General features: G+C 38.1%; 1 protein-coding gene across 1 annotated transcript in view; it reads left to right on the top strand.

Annotated features, from left to right (window-relative positions):
• The first annotated feature begins 356 nt into the window (after positions 1 to 356).
• Positions 357 to 17,080, top strand: part of LOC149812190 (isoprenylcysteine alpha-carbonyl methylesterase ICME-like) — a 48,148-nt gene continuing 31,424 nt past the window's right edge. The window contains exons 1-7 of the mRNA XM_089992599.1: positions 357 to 833; positions 2,452 to 2,528; positions 2,694 to 2,763; positions 2,892 to 2,972; positions 3,168 to 3,242; positions 3,343 to 3,444; positions 3,542 to 3,682. Of these exons, the coding sequence (XP_089848725.1) occupies positions 376 to 833; positions 2,452 to 2,528; positions 2,694 to 2,763; positions 2,892 to 2,972; positions 3,168 to 3,242; positions 3,343 to 3,444; positions 3,542 to 3,682 (1,004 nt within the window). The 5' untranslated portion in view covers positions 357 to 375. The remainder of the gene's footprint in view (positions 834 to 2,451; positions 2,529 to 2,693; positions 2,764 to 2,891; positions 2,973 to 3,167; positions 3,243 to 3,342; positions 3,445 to 3,541; positions 3,683 to 17,080) is intronic.

The raw sequence follows: 17,080 nt of genomic DNA, 5'->3' as shown, positions 1-17,080 counted from the left end.
GCATGGGAATCAAATGCTTCATGAACTAATTCCTATAAAAACAAACACATCTGATCAGAATTTTTAAAAAACCCTTAAAAATCTTATAAATATTTTTTATTAGGTAGGTTTTCATTTTCCTGTAAATAAATATAGAGAGAAAGAGAAAGAAGAGGAGACCTAATTTATGACGATGGCTCCAAACCATAATCCATAAAGATAGAGTGATTGAGAGGCCCTGATTCAGGAGGGCGCCTGATTCGGATATATATATATATATATATATATATATATATATATATATATATATATATATATATATATATATATATATATATATATCAGCCAAAAGAAGGAAAAGTTGGTCTTGGAAGCATCTGCGGTAACGTAGAGGTGATGATGCAGGCGCTGCACAAGTTGGTGAGGGGCATCCGCCCTCCGAGCCTCGGCAGGCTCGTCCTGGACCACGACGTCCCGCTTCTGCAGTCCCCTTCTACACTCTCTTCCTCCTCCTCCCCAACACCCTCCCCTCCTCCTCCTTCTTCCTCCCCACCTTCGTCGTCGTCGTCCTCCCTCACATTCTTGAAGGAAGAGCCCGTCGGTCGGGGAATGGCCGGCGGCGGCAACGACGTCTCCGACGACCGCTCCGCCTTCGCCGTCCAGAGCGGCACCGCCGCCACCAACCAGCAGCAGAGGAGGCGGAGGGTGGGCAGCGGCGGCAACGTCAGCTTCGGGCCCCACCTCCCCGGCGTGGGCCCCACGCAGCAGCCGTCGTTCAGGGAGGACATGGGCCACGCTGCCGCCGAGACGTACCTGATCACCCGCCTCAGCTTCACGTTGCTGCGCTACTTGGGGTAACTAAATGCACCACACCCATCTCTCTCTCTCTCTCTCATTTAGATGTGCATGGTTGAGTGGAGAGAATTGGGTGTACTATTTCATTGGTGGGTTTCCAATTCCCAGATGGATTTCTTCCCAAAAAAAAGAAAAAATCCCAGATGGGTGATCTGTGAGGGTGAATCTGTATTGTATTATACTAGAATGACTCGAGCGATGGGAAAAAGAGAATGTTTCTTTGTGTTTCTATAAAGCGAACAATCTACTGTGGCACGGTTAGATTATTAAATATATGTTTGCCTTATGCTTCTGCATTTGGAGTCATCCCACTTATTGGTTATTTGGGATCGCTTTTGCAATGTGTTTCGTTCCAATTTTGGCTTTGTTTTTGCCCAGTTTGGACCAGTGATGGATATAAGCGCAATCGAAATTCCTGAAAATGAGAACCACCATTCTAGATTTGATTTTTTTAAACCTATTTAATCTCTTTTAAGTATATTCGATGTTTGAAGGATACAGTGGATTTTGTCGATTTGTTTGATTTAGAAAAAATCTTGAAGAATGGTTTTGGCTCATCTATACAGAAAAAAGTGAATATCTCGGTGTTAAATATGGGTTGTTCCTTTGTGGTCCTCAATATGTCTCTTGGAATTGTTTATATCAAACTTATCTGGGTATGCAATATATTCTACATATGGTGGTGGTTAAAAAGCCGGTGATATTTCATGTTCATTGAAGTAGATATCTCTGCCACCATGTTTGTTCTCTGAACTAGGTGTACCAAGATGTGTTTGGTTCCCTTCCATGTAGTTTAAATAGTTACACTGTAAAAGGAATTACAAAACACAGAAAAAATTAACAACAATTTGCTTTACCATCCTAGACTAAGATAGTGATACTCAACGGTGATGCACTTATCAGAAGTTATAAAAGTTACCAAGTAGCTGTCATTGTCTTAGGCTTTCGTGGAACAACACAAACTAGGGGAAATCTTATCCATGAGCATTTCTTGGCCAGCCTGAAGCAGCTATTCCAGTAATAAACGCTATACCATGACAGTTTGTTGGAAGAGATCATAACATGCATCCATTCTGTTCTCTTCGAATAAGCTTCTTGAATTAAATGATGCCTTTTAAAGGGCATATTTGAGTACCAGGTGCTGAATCTCCTGCAAAACTGACCAGTCCCATGATTGTGCTACAGTAACTACATGCAATACTTAAAACAGTGGCTAGCTGCTAATCATCCTTTTGACTGGAAAAATTTGCATGTGGTGTAATTTTTAGTTGAACCTGTTTTGCATATTTCTGCCTACAGTAACTACATGCAATACTTAAAACAGTGGCTGGCTGCTAATCATCCTTTTGACTGAAAAAATTTGGGTGTGGTGTAATTTTTAGTTGAACCTATTTTGAATATTTCTGCCCTGCTTGATAATTAAACGTTCTCCAGAAGTGTCTATTACTTGAGATTATTTTATATAATTGCTAAGCCATCTTAAGTTATTAACATTGATTCAATGAACCTTTTGTTTTACTGTCATTTTTTAAAAATTTCTTTGCATCATTTCTTGATGCACAAATGATGTTAAAAGTCTTGATTATCGCTCTTTCTAATCAATTTAAATTTGTGCAGGGTAGGTTACAGGTGGATAACCAAGTTTCTTGCTCTTGGTTGTTATGCTTTGCTACTTATGCCAGGCTTTTTGCAGGGTATACGTGTGAAATTTTAAGCTTATGTGATGCTTTTATTTTGTCAATACTGTTTAGTTAGTGTCTTTCACATAGGCATTAGTCATTTCATCTAATATCATTTATTTTGGTGCAATAAAAAACTGAATTTTGTATACTACTATAACCAATATCATCTTGTTGCAGTTGGGTATTTCTATTATTTCTCAAGGCAAATTTGTCGAAGCATAGTTTATGGAGACAAACCAAGAAACCGGTATGAAAATTGATATTCTTATTCTACACACATAGTAACAACCTTGCTTTTACATCTCAATGCATTTTAATATATATGTTCAATCTTTGGGATTTGATTTTTGACATATTGTGAATGTTACTTTACAGATTAGATTTATACTTACCTTTAAATGTTGATGAGCCAAAGCCCGTTGTAGCATTTATAACTGGTGGTGCCTGGATCATTGGGTAAGTTCTTGTTAATTGATTTTCTTTGTGCATGCCTGTCAAGTGATATCATGTGCATATTTAAATAGAAGTTTTATGGTGCTAAATCATTTGACTTGGATACCTGATATTCGATGCTTTTTGAACTGAGATTTTTTTCCTAATTGTAAATTGATTGTAAGATTAAACGTACTTCTAGGATTTTGTATTTTGTAGGTACAAGGCTTGGGGTTCTCTTTTGGGGCAACAATTAGCAGAAAGAGATGTTATGGTAGCATGCATTGACTACAGGTTGTGTGCTCTTCAGCGTCTGTTTCTGTTCTAGCCATGTTTTTTTGTGTTTTCTCTGCATGCTTTTTGATCTACATATATATGTGATATTCTGTCACAGGAATTTTCCTCAAGGGACCATTAGTGACATGATTAAAGATGCTTCTCAAGGAATCTCATTTGTGTGCAATAATATTGCTGCATATGGTGGTGATCCCAACAGGTAATTTTTTTCAGTCTAATATGAATACTGGAAGAATAAACAAGTAGAATCATCTACAATTTTATGTAGATTTTGCTTCTTATGCCTTGTTGTCCAGAATATATGTGATAGGACAATCAGCTGGTTCACATATTGCTACTTGTGCTCTGGTTGAGCAAGCAATGAAAGAATGTGGAGAAGCAGAGCGTCCTGCATGGAGTATCTCACAAATCAAGGCATATTTTGGCATCTCTGGAGGGTAAAGCTTTTTCTTTTTCCTTTTTTTGTGCATGCAAACTCACAGAACACTTCTTTACGGTTGTGTTTGCTCTGCTACTGAACTTGTATCTGTGTATGCATTCTCCTCTGATTTTCAGCTAGTGGATGAGTCAGATTTTATCATGGAGGCAAATATGCATGATAATTTTGTGGTTTCTGCATTTCAGTTGTTAATTAGGTCAGAAGCCCCTTATATTTTTGTTTTGTGGAACATGTTGAATAGGTTATCATATGAGTGGGATGTGATTAAGAACATAATATATGGTGCATCTTAGGAATTTGGCTCGCTAGGGCTATTTTTCTTTGTAAAGTGGTTGTGAGAGGCTCCATGATTCTTTTAGGCAGTCTGCAACCCTAATTCAACCACGATATTGTGGAACTGCTTGATCCAAAATTTAACTTTTTAGAAAAAGCTTATTACTGCTAAATTTAAGTGATTTACAATGGAATAGCTTTCTTTGTTGATACGAGCTATGCAAAGCAAATAGTAGCTTGTCCGGAGGTTAGGCCTCAGTACTGGATCACTGGTTCAGGTGCAGAGTCTAATTGAGCACCACAACCATGTCTAAATAGTTGTGGTTCATGGGCTGCAATGCCCAGAGAACCTGGTTTAGTTGGTAATATCATTATATCATCATGAGAATTGTAGAGGCAGATATCCTGTGGCATCATTTGACCCATTTATTTAAATATGTCTGGCAAAGGCTAGCTAACCAGGGTCACCAGGCATATAGGCATGGTCAGAGTGAGACCTTGGTGACCACATTTGAAAGTCTACTATTTTTTAGTGTTTGCCAAGTGAAATAACTAGTGAACGAATGCATAATGGCATCATGGAATTCAAAATAAATTACTAAAACAAATAGTAAAAATGTGTTTTATAAAGTGACCATCAAATAGTGGAAACCAACATATTGAACAGCTTGCAAGTAAACTAGTGGTAAAATTCTAAAGCTCAGGTAATAATTGACAAATTTGATTGTTAAAGCTTCTATATCTGGAAGATGCAATGTCGCAACCATATTATCTCAGAGAGCTCCTCTGGTTGCCAAGAGAAAGAAGTCATAATTGAAAATTTTGTTAGAAAACTTGTGGGCTTGCTCTTTTATCCATTCCCATCAAACCCAATAATTTATCTTGGAGAAAACTTTTGTTTTAAACAGCTTTCTTCATGAAATTTGTCAAATCTGACCGAATCTGACAATTTCTATAGGAAAATTATGAGGAGAAAAATGTTAGTGCGCTTTCTCCTTGGAGAAAGTTGTCAAATCCAAAGAAGAAGAAAGAATGCTTCCATGATGTGATTTTCAAGATGTTAAAAAAGCATTTCTTCCCTTTGAGTACTGTGAGTGAAAAATAAGCAATAGAATTTAATTAGTGATCAAATGCATGATAACTAGGGTGCACACTGTTAAAATACATATATGTAATTTAGTTTGCCAACCAGGGTCATTTTGGTCATTTCATACAAGGATATTTTGGTCATTTAGTTTACCCACAGGGGGCATTTTGGTCATTTAATATAGGGGTATTTTGGTCATTTGGTTTGCCCACTAGGGGCATTTTTGTAATGAAACAAGGTACAATAGAACAATAGGGAAACAAACACAATGCCAACAAAGGGCTTTAATAAACTCACTTAAAGTTGGTCACTAATGGACCAAATACAATCTCAAAAGAGATAAAAATACCAAACAGCACAAGAGGCATACAAGCCTATAAGATGGGAAAAAACTCTAGAGAAAACCCTCAAATGCTTCTAAAAGCATTGAGGAATAACAAGTGAGTGAGGCTCTATTTATAGAGCCTCACTCCAACACATGGGAGGCAGTCCAGCTCTTTGGACTGCCTTCCAACAATCATTATTATGACTGTTGTGCACAACAGTCATAAATATGACTGTTGTGCCTAAGCTGTATGACAATTTATTTATTTATTATAATGTTAAATTACATTTAAGTCCCTAGTGGATTGTACTATATGATAAAAGACAAAAATACCCTTATTGGGTATTTGGATACAATTTTATTTTTAACACTCCTCAAACTTATAGGGAAATCACCGAAAGTTTGCTAAGAAGATACAAAAATTGAGGTAGTGGAAGAGCTTTGGTGAAGAAGTCTGCAATCTGAAATTCGGACTGGACATATGGCAATGTAATGGTCCCCTTCAAATATTCTTCGCGAACATAGTGACAATCCATCTCAATGTGTTTTGTTCGCTCATGAAATGTGTGATTGCTGGCTATATAGATGGCACTTTTATTATCAGAGCATAGCTTTGAAGGTTCTGAGACATCAACACCCATATCGGAAAGTAGTGCTCTCATCCACACAACTTCAGTGGTTGTGGTAGCCATTGCCCTGTACTCAGCTTCCGTAGAGGATAAAGACACTTTCTGTTGTTTTTTGCATCGCCAAGAAATGAGAGAATCACCTAAAAATACACAAAAGCCAGTAGTTAAGTGACGGTTATTGGGATCTCCTCCCCAGTCAGAATCAGTGTAAGAAATAAGACTTAAAGATGAGGAAGATGATAAGAATAGTCCTTTAGATATAGTTTTCTTGATATATCGAACTATTCTTAATACTGCACTCATGTGGACGGTTGTGGGCGCATGTTGAAATTGACTTGCAGAATGTACGACATGCGCAATATCTGGCCTTGTAATGGACAGGTACATCAACGATCCAATAAGTTGTCGATAAGGGGTTGGATCATCTAATAATACTCCATTTTCAGCTCGCATTTTCGCATTTATTACTTCAGGAGTATCAGCATATTTTGTGTCCGTGATTCCTGAACGCTCAACAATATCAGCTGCAAACTTGATTTGAGATAAAATATATCCTCTTGGTGAGTAGGCTACTTCAATTCCTAAAAAGTATCTCAAAAAACCAAGATCAGTCATATCAAAAGATTTTTTAAGCAAAATTTTAATATCTTCAATTTTCTTTTGATCATTCCCTGTGATGATCATATCATCAACATACAAAAGAAGAATGATCAATGAGGTACCTGTAGATCTCACAAAAAGAGCAGTGTCAGTGTAACAAGATTTAAATCCAAGTTTTAATATCGTACCACTGAACCGATCATACCATGCTTTAGGGGCTTGTTTAAGCCCGTATAGGGCTTTTTGAAGACGAAGGACCATGCCTTTTTTCAATAGACAGACCAGGGGTTGGATCCATATATACTTCTTCATTTAAGTTTCCGTTCAAAAATGCATTTTTAACATCTAACTGATATATCGACCATTTTCGAATGGATGCTATAGCAACTAGAGTTCTAACTGTAGTCATACGAGCTACTGGGGCAAAGGTTTCTTCATAATCTATACCATATTCTTGAGAATATCCTTTTGCAACAAGTCTTGCTTTATATCTCTCAAGAGACCCGTCACTTTTTGTTTTAATTTTAAACACCCATCTACACCCTATTGTCTTCTTTCCGATAGGAAGAGGTTGAATTGCCCAAGTGTGAGCTTTGTGTAATGCATCTAATTCAATTTTCATGGCTTCAACCCATTCGTTTATATTTTTGGCCTCGTTATAGTTGGATGGTTCATGATAGGAATGAATGGCTAGAAGACATGCCCTGTAGTTTGGTAAGAAGGATCCATATGAGACAAACCTACTTGGAGGCCCATGTGTTCGTTCTGACCTTCTAACACTAGTTTCTTCAGTATTTGTTAATTGATTATATCTGTCAAGGGCACATGGATGCTCCCCAGTATTTCGTCTAGAGTATTGAAGAAGATCTTGAGTTGGTTCACTACTTGAGTCATTAATAGACTCGAAGGTTTCAATATCATTACTAATACCTTTATTGGGTAACAAATCAAATAAGAAAGCATACTCGGATTCTTTCTTAGGAACTTCAAAATCAAATCCACTGTCATTTTCTAGAAAGGTAACATTTCTAGAAACATAGAGTTTATCATTTGTTTTATCATAACATCGATATCCTTTTTGATTATCAGCATAACCAAGAAAGACACATTTTATGGCTTTAGGAGAGAGTTTGCTATATTTTTCAAGAAGCACGAAGCATTTACAACCAAATACCCTTAGCCTTTTTAAATCAGGAGAAATTTTAAAGAGTTTTTCAATAGGAGACTTGTTTTCCAAAGTTTGAGAAGGCATTCTATTTATCAGATAGACTGCGGTTAGGGCAACTTCAGCCCAAAATTGCTTTGGAATTTCTTTTGAAATAAGTAGGGTTCTAGTAGTTTCAATGATATGACGATGTTTTCTTTCAGCAATCCCATTTTGTTGAGGTGTCCTAGGGCATGATTTTTGATGCACAATTCCATGATTTTTTAGATATAATTGAAATTCATTTGAAAGAAACTCTCCCCCAGAGTCAGAGCGGAAGACTTTAATATTTGTTTTAAATTGATTTTTAACTAGATTATGAAAGTTTTTAAAACATGAAAAACTTCGGATTTGAGTTTTAGAAAGTAAATCCAAATATGTCTACTAAAATCATCTATAAATGTAACATAGTACGAATAACCACCTTTTGACATAACAGGGGCGGCACCCCACACATTCGAATGCACTAATTCAAAAATTTTATGTGTCACAGAGGTTCTAGACCCAAAAGGTATCATTTGCATTTTTCCAAGTATACAATCTTCACATACAAAATTTTTATCTTTACAAAATTTTTCCAAAAATGGAAAAAGAGATAATTTGGATATACTTGGGTGTCCTAATCTTTTATGCCAAAGATCTATATTAATGTCTTTGACATGATTACAAAACGAGTATTTTGGTAAACACAGGAAATCCATGTAGTAAAGGTCTCCTCGTCTATGGCCTTGCCCAATCAGCTTCCCTGACTGGAGATCCTGCACCCAACACGCCTTAGATGAGAAGAATACTTTACAACCACAGTCAACAATTTGAGAGACTGAAAAAAGATTCAAATCCAGTTTGGGAATGACTCTCACTTTTGGAACAAAGAATTATTTTGAAATATCATCAAGGTTTCTTAAGCTTTTGACTTTTAAAGAGGTACCATCGGCAGTTGACACACATGAAAAATATGATTTAGTGCAATCAGATAATAGAGACTCATTATGAGTCATGTGGAAAGAAACACCTGAGTCTAGAATCCAAGAGGTCTTACCTAGAGGAGACGAGGAAGAGATGGCAGCTCCGGATGTAGAAGGTGCAGCCTTAAGAAGTTGTGAGACGGCTTCTTGTATTTGAGCAAGATTTAATTCATTGAAGCTGCCCCATTTTCTTGATTCTTGAGGTTCTTCACTTAAGGCGGCCACCTTTTTAAATTTGGGACATTCCGGTCTTATATGTCCGGGTTCCTTACAATGATGACAAATAATTTTTCCTTTGTATCCTCCCTTGTATCCTCCTCCATTGTGTCCTTCTCCATTGAACTTCTTCTAAAAGTGAGGTGGTTTATATGTTTTCACAAAATTTTCGGGCCTTGCCATGGCAAGGACCTCATCATTAGACTTGTGCATTCCATGTCTTGTCTCTTCTTGACAAATTTGAGCAAGGGCCTCACTTATAGAAGGAGAAGTGGTCCTATGAAGTAAGGAAGATCTTACTTGCTCAAATTTCGGTCGAAGGCCATAAAGAAAGGAGAAAAGATTTTCTCTTTCGATTTGGGTCCTTCTCATATCAATAGCCGAACCTTCCCATTTTGGTTCCAACATGGCTAATTCATCCCAAATAGGAGATAAAATACCGTAAAAATCTCTTACACTTTTATCTCCTTGTTTTGAATTACGTACCTTATCTTGGAGATAATAAAGTCTAGCCATATCCTTTTGGATAAAAGTACTTCTTAGAAAGCTCCATGCGTCACATGCCTTCTTGAATTTGATGATATTGGTGGCGATCTTGAACTCGATGGTATTCATAAACCATGAGAGTATTTGTGCATTGCTTGCCTCCCAATCTTCCAATTTATTTTGGAATTCTTCCAAGGCTTTTTTCTTTTTCTTCTTCGGACAAGGCTTTGACTTGATCTCATTCTCTTCTAGTCAATTTGAGTTGTGGTTCACTAGTAGAACCACTAACAAAACCCCACAATTTTTTTCCTTTGATATGATTCTCCATAGCCGTCGCCCACATCAAGTAGTTGTTTTCATTGAGTTTGTAGGTGATGACGGTGGCGAACTCTCTTTCTCCCATAATGAATACTTGAGTTTAGACTAGAGAAGATATGGAATGATCAATGATCGAAGAACACTTCCTTCACGAGATTCTCCTTCTTTCAAGAACCTTGCTCTGATGCCATGTAATGAAACAAGGTACAATAGAACAATAGGGAAACAAACACAATGCCAACAAAGGGCTTTAATAAACTCACTTAAAGTTGGTCACTAATGGACCAAATACAATCTCAAAAGAGATAAAAATACCAAACAACACAAGAGGCATACAAGCCTATAAGATGGGAAAAAACTCTAGAGAAAACCCTCAAATGCTTCTAAAAGCATTGAGGAATAACAAGGGAGTGAGTCTCTATTTATAGAGCCTCACTCCAACACATGGGAGGCAGTCCAACTCTTTGGACTACCTTCCAACAATCATTATTATGACTGTTTTTGACTGTTGTGCACAACAGTCATAAATATGACTGTTGTGCCTAAGCTGTATGACAGTTTATTTATTTATTATAATGTTAAATTACATTTCAGTCCCTAGTGGACTGTACTATATGATAAAAGACAAAAATACCCTTATTGGGTATTTGGATACAATTTTATTTTTAACAATTTTGGTAATTTAGAATCTATACTTTTAGGATTTAATTTCTTCTTTTTTCTTTTATACTCTTGTATTTTTCCTTCTTTTAATGTGTAGTGTTGTAATTGCACCCATTATAGATGTTGGGCCTCTAATGGGGGCTCCCTTAGGTCTCGCTTGTATATAAATAAAGCCTTTTGTAAAGTAAGCTTTTTTAAAAGCTATTCATCAATAAATATTTTTTTATGTGTTTTTGCGTCTTTTGAGACTATTTAGCACTTTTGTGCTTGTGTTGGGCCATTGTGTATCATATTCTTGCTTAGCTATGTCACACAGACTCGGCTAAGGAGGTGCCGCACCCGAGTCGACACGCCCCGACACGGATGCGGACTCGGGTGCGACTTCGGACTCGGGCCGGACTCGGTCAACGCCGAGTCGGACTCGGTCAACGCCGAGTCGGACTCGGTCAACGAGTCTAGGCCGAGTCCGTCCACATTTTGGACTCGGTCAACTTTGACCGAGTCCAAAAATGTCCCTAAAAAACCAAATTTTTATATTTTTTATTTAAAAATATATATATAAAAAGAGGCACAATGCTGTGACAGTGCTGTAGTCACAGAATGTGCACAGTCACAGTGCTGTGGACTGTGCACAGTCACACAGACTGTGTTGTGGCATTTTAAAAATAAAATAAAAAAATATATATATATATATATATATATATATATATATATATATATATATATATATATATATTTGCCGAGTCCCCGTGTCCAAAAATTTTAAAATTGTGCCGCACCCGTGTCGCACCCGCACCCGCACCCATGTGACATAGTTGCTTAGTGATCATGTGTTCGTGATTGAATCATTCTTATTGGAAGGTTCCCACTCAGTTCATTTCATGGTTTCAAAGCCATAGTGCTTTTTGATCCTTTGGAGGTGGCCATCATTTTATCGTGGAAGAAGGATTCTCAAAGTGTTCGTAGCTCTTGCGAATACTCTAGTAGTATATTTCCTTCTCTTTGAATCTTTTTGTTTCTTAAGATGGAACACAAATCCAAGATAGATCTTTCCTTTAAGCTTAATGAAACAAATTACAAGATATGGGTCTCTGTGATGAAAAATAATCTTAAAGGAAAGAAGTTGCGGGGATATGTGATGGGGACCATTTCAGAACCACAACTAAAGCTCACAAAGCTTGAGGAAGGTATGGAAAAAGCCCTAGAAGGAGATGCTGGTGCAAAAGTTATTCGTGAGCATCAAAATAAAGTAGAAGTTGGAAGAGTAGCCATGCAAAAATTCTTGCATGGTTCATGAACAATGTTGATATTAAAATATGTGCCAACATTGCAAAATTTAGAAAAACAAATGAAGCTTAGTCTTTTTTGAAAGACATGTACATTAAAAAAGATCTTGCTAGGCAATATTTAAAAAAAAAAAAATTAGAACTACCAAGCAAGGATATATGAATGTACGAGATTATTTTAGTGCCTTATCTCCTCTATGAAATGAGTTTGCGCTTCTTGAACCTAAATGAGTTGTTATTGAAAACGTGGAACTTAATAGACAACAAATGAAAAATGAACATTTTTTCCAATTCCTTCATGGTCTTCGTCCCAAATATGAGCAAATTCAGTCATCTCTCCTCCATAGATCAACTTTTCTTTCTCTAGAAGATTCATTGTCGAAGTATGCCAAGAAAAAACTCGTCTTGGGATGATAAGATGAGGAGACAAAGTATTAGCCGTTTCTAGGCCCGGTAACAATGTTAGGGCTATAAACCTCTACACTTTGGAAAACAAAACATCAATGGTAGAGGTAGAAAAGTTATTTGTCATTATTGTAATGAACCTGGTCACATTGAACCGGTTTGTCCAAAGCTAAAGAAAAAAGTTGCTTCGGTTGGCGAAACCACTCCAAAAACGGCGACAACAAAAAATCGAGATCTTAGAGACACTGTATCTTAATTAACGAAGGCACTCCATTAAATTCTCAAGACTTCAACTATATCATGGGCCACCATTGCTTCTTCTTCTCCTCTAGGTGTGTTCTTGGATTCTTGATTCTGGCACATCCTTTCATATGAATCCTCATGAGAAATCCATTTGCACTAATTCAATCTTAAACTATGTTTCTACCTTGATGAAAATTCTTTAAAAATTAAAAGCACCTCAATTTTTTTTTGTTCAAAAAATTAGAGTTGTTCCTAAACTTAACTTAAATCTTTTCTCTGTTTTTAAAATCTCCGATCATGGTTGTTAAATATCTTTCTCATCAAAAGGTTGTACCTGTTAAGATTGTGTATCTAATATATGTATATATATATATTAATATATATTGTTGAGACTAAGAGGCTTTTAGTAAATAAGTTTTTCTAATCTAGAGGTTATTTGAATCTTAATATTTAATGAGGGACCTGGGTGTAATTTTGTTCCTTGGACTATCTCTATTTAATATAGTGATTAGCCCTAATCCATTGCAACGAGTTTTCTTTTCTCTAAGCAGCCGTCTCTCTCTCTCTCTCTCTCTCTCTCTTTCTCTCTCTCTCTCTCCCTCCCTCTACCCCGATTTCTGTGTTTATTTTCAGAACATCAACATGGTATCAGAGCAGTTGATCTTGGGAGCGTGATCAATCTTCTTCCAACAACAAAATGAAAGTTTTGGATGTCGTGATCTATATGGGAGCAGCGGTCGTGATCTCTATGCATCTGTGTGGGCATGTTATCGTGGGTCGTGAATCTAGGTGCCGAGTTCTCCTTAAAATCCATTTGGGTGTTTGATTTCAGACGTGATTCCCTGCTATATCGTGAAATATTTTTTTTTTTGTAACATGCTGTCGTTGCTAGTGAATCTGAGTGCCGAGTTCCTCTCAGATCTTATTTGGTTGTTCATTTCTCAGAACATAAATATCAGCAGTCGTGATTCCTGCTGTGTCGTGGAATCTTTTTGTTTTCTGTTCGTGGAAACAACAGGCTGTGTTCGTGGAACCGAGTTGTTTGATTTCAGACGTGATCAGAACAGAATGTTAATATCAGTTCTCTGTTCGTGGACTGTGTTATGGATAATTTTTTCAGTTGGTATCATGAGTGTTGTGAAAACAAAATGTTAACAGCAATTTCTGTTCGTGGAAGCAGCAGGCGTGAGCAACAGGCTGTGTCGTGAAATATTTCTTTTTAGTTGTAGCAGGAGTGCTGTGAAAAACAAATTGTTAACAACAGTTTTTTTAAAGCCGCAGGCTTGATTCCTGCTGTGTGGAAACATATGTTGCTGTGTTGTGAAATTTTGTTGGTACTGCTGCTAGTCGTAGTATTGGCTTATGGAAAGTTTTGTTTCAATTAGTACTGCTGCTGTGGGGAAACATTCATTTCAATTAGTACTGCTGTCAAGACTTCATTTCTGGTGTGACAGCTTGTGTAGTCGTGGACTTGCTTGACGTGGGGTTATAACACGCTATATCGTGTTGGATGTGTGATCTTGATTTGCAACCTATAACCATCCGTGGTTGAGGTGGAAGGTTTTGGTCAAGTTTCTTTAAAACTAGTTTTGAAGTTTGGATCTGAATAGTCGAAGGTCGTGTTTCTCAGATTTCATTGGTGAAGTCAAAACTTGATATAGTCAGGTTCGTAGTTGATTGTGGGTGTGCGCGTGTGGTTGCTCTTGCATTTTGTGAATCAAGCCAATTAGTTTATATTATGGCTCAAGTGGTTAAAACAGATGCAGATTCCTCCAATGATTATGTAACTCTTAGCAGGGCTGAATATGACGAGCTCCTTGCTTTACGATCATCCACTTCGAAGTCTTTTGATGCGGAGGTTGTGTGCTCGGCAGGTGATGGCCTATCTGGTCAAGGTGGTAGGTGGATCATTGATTCTGGAGCCTCTGGTCACTTGTGGGAAAATTCGAGTAATTTTTTGAGTTTAAAACCTGTGACTGGTCAAAAAGGGGTACGTCTTGCTGATGGTAGCTCTTCCCCAATTGTAGGGCAAGGAAACATGTCTATTACCCCTACTCTTCAATTGTCGCATGTTTTTCATGCTCCTTCGTTTCCACAGAATTTATTATCCGTCAGTCGAATGACAAAATATTTGAATTGTAGAGTGATTTTTGATCCTATGGGGTGCACCTTTTAGGACTCGCTGACGGGGAGAAGGATTGGTGGTGGCTATGAGGAAGGTGGTCTGTATTACCTACACCAACCAGAAGTTTCGGCCTATTTTGCTGTTACATCATCCTCAAGTCCTCTATTGTGGCATCATCATTTGGGTCACCTTCCAGTGACAAAACTTCGTCGTGTCATTCCTCATATACCTCCCTCAGTTTCTTTTCAGTGTGAAACATGTCAATTGGGAAAACATTGTCAAAGCTCTTTCCCCTCTAGTCAGAGTCCGTCAAGTCAAGGGTTGTTTGATCTTCTTCATGTCGATGTGTGGGGTCCGAGTAGGATTCCGAATAGGTCTTAGTGTCGTTATTATCTAGTTATTGTTGATGACTTCTCAAGGTTATCGTGGGTGTTCCTGTTAAAAGATCGGTCTCAAGGTCCTGTCATTCTTAAATCTTTAATTGCAGAGATAAAAACTCAATTTGATGTGTGTTAAAATTGTTCGCATTGATAATGCTCTTGAGTTCAAATCCAAAGACTTACTTCAATTCTATTATGTTAATGGGATTCAACCTCAATTTACATGCCTCCATACCTCCCAGCAAAATGGGGTGGCTGAGAGGAAACATAGACAAATCCTTAATGTTGCTTGGTGCCTTATGATTCAATATAATATGCTTGCTTCATACTGGGGCGATGCGGTTTTGACAACCGGTTTTCTTATAAATCGCATGCCGTCAAGCTCTGTAGAAGACCAGATCCCTATTCAAATTCTCCGTCCAGAGGCTCCTCTCTTCCCTATCCCCCCTAAAGTTTTTGGATGTGTGTGTTTTGTGCATAAGCTGGGTCCGGATCGAGATAAACTGGCTGTGCAGTCTATTAAATGTGTTTTCCTTGGGTATCCTAAGAACCAAAAAGGATATCGTTGCTACGACCCTATATCTCATAAAGAGTATGTTAGTGCGGACATTACCTTCTTTGAGTCTATTCCTTATTTTTCAAGTACTACTCCAAGACTACAGGAGAGCCTTGGTGATATCCTTCCTCTGTCGATTCCTCCCTTTCCCTTAGAGTCGCTTCCTCCTTAGTCCTTGGTTCCAGCGTCGGGTGTGCCTCGCTTCCGAAACCCTCCCATAGTATACACTCACAGGGTACCTCCTACCTCCATGCCGCCATCACCTCCTTCTCCTCAAGTAAGTATTTCTGAGCAAACTGTTGTCCCTACATCTGATGCTGATCTTCCCATTGCTCTGCTCAAGGCAAAGAGACAATGCACTCTTTATCCCATCTCGCAATTTGTATCAGAAGTTAATCTTGGGGCATTTATGAAGAATTTTATTTCTGCTCTGTCTGCCTCCTCTGTTCTGCTTCATCACAGTCAAGCTCTAGTCGACTCCAACTGGATGCAGGCTATGCGTGATGAGATGGATGCCCTATGGTCTCGAGGCACTTGGGACTTGGTCGATCCTCCCACAGATGCAGATATTGTAGGCTGCAAATGGGTATATAACATTAAATATAACTTGGATGGGTCGATTGAACGATACAAAGCCCGGTTGGTTGCAAAAGGCTACACTCAGACTTATGGTGTTGACTTTTTTCAAACTTTCTCCCCAGTTGCTCGTCTTGGCACTATTCGTCTCGTTCTTTCTGTTGCTGTGCACCATGGATGGCTCCTGTTTCAGTTGGATGTCAAGAATGCCTTTTTGTATGGGGATTTGCGTGAAACTGTCTACATGCAACAACCCCCAAGCTTCGAGGTTCAGGGGGAGTGTCAGAAGGTGTGCAAGTTGAAGAAGGCTATTTATGGCCTGAAGTAGAGTCCGCGGGCATGGTTTCATAAATTATTTGAGGTAATGTCGAGTTTTGGATTTGTCAGGTCAGCTTCAGATCACTCCTTGTTTATCAAGAAAACCAGTGTTGGAATTGTTGTTATGGTGGTATATGTCGATGACATCATATTAACAAGGAGCAGTGCCCAAGATATTTCTGCAACAAAAGATCATCTTCAGAAGCACTTTGTTACTAAAGATCTTTGTCACCTTCGATATTTTCTGGGTATCGAGGTTGCAAGAAACAGAGAGGGCTTAGTGTTGTATCAAAGAAAGTATGTGTTGGACTTATTAAAAGAGACTGGAATGCTAGGAGCTAAGCCAACTAATATTCCAATGGATCCCAAAACTCACATGTTCGATGAGAAGTCCGACTATGTGGACAGTGCCAGCTTTAGATCCTTGGTGGGTAAGTTGCTATATGTGACTGTTACTAGACCTGTCATTTCATTAGCTGTGAGTAAAATCATTCCGTTCATGGACAAACCTACAAAAGTTCATTGGGATGCAACTATGATGGTTCTTCGATACTTAAAGGCATCTCCTGGTAAAGGTCTGTTGTTTAAACGAAATCCATCTTTGGACGTTGTTGCTTACACTGACGCAGATTATGCAGGATCTGTTGAAGATAGGAAGTCAACATCTGGATTTTGTGTGTTTATGGGAGGAAATCTTGTTACCTGGAGGAGTAAGAAACAAACTGTTGTAGCCAGGTCGAG

The sequence above is a fragment of the Nuphar pumila genome, chromosome 17 (genome assembly GCF_984573655.1).
Source record: "Nuphar pumila chromosome 17, dmNupPumi1.hap1.1, whole genome shotgun sequence".
Lineage (NCBI taxonomy): Eukaryota > Viridiplantae > Streptophyta > Magnoliopsida > Nymphaeales > Nymphaeaceae > Nuphar > Nuphar pumila.
This window is presented reverse-complemented; position numbering and strand designations above follow the sequence as displayed.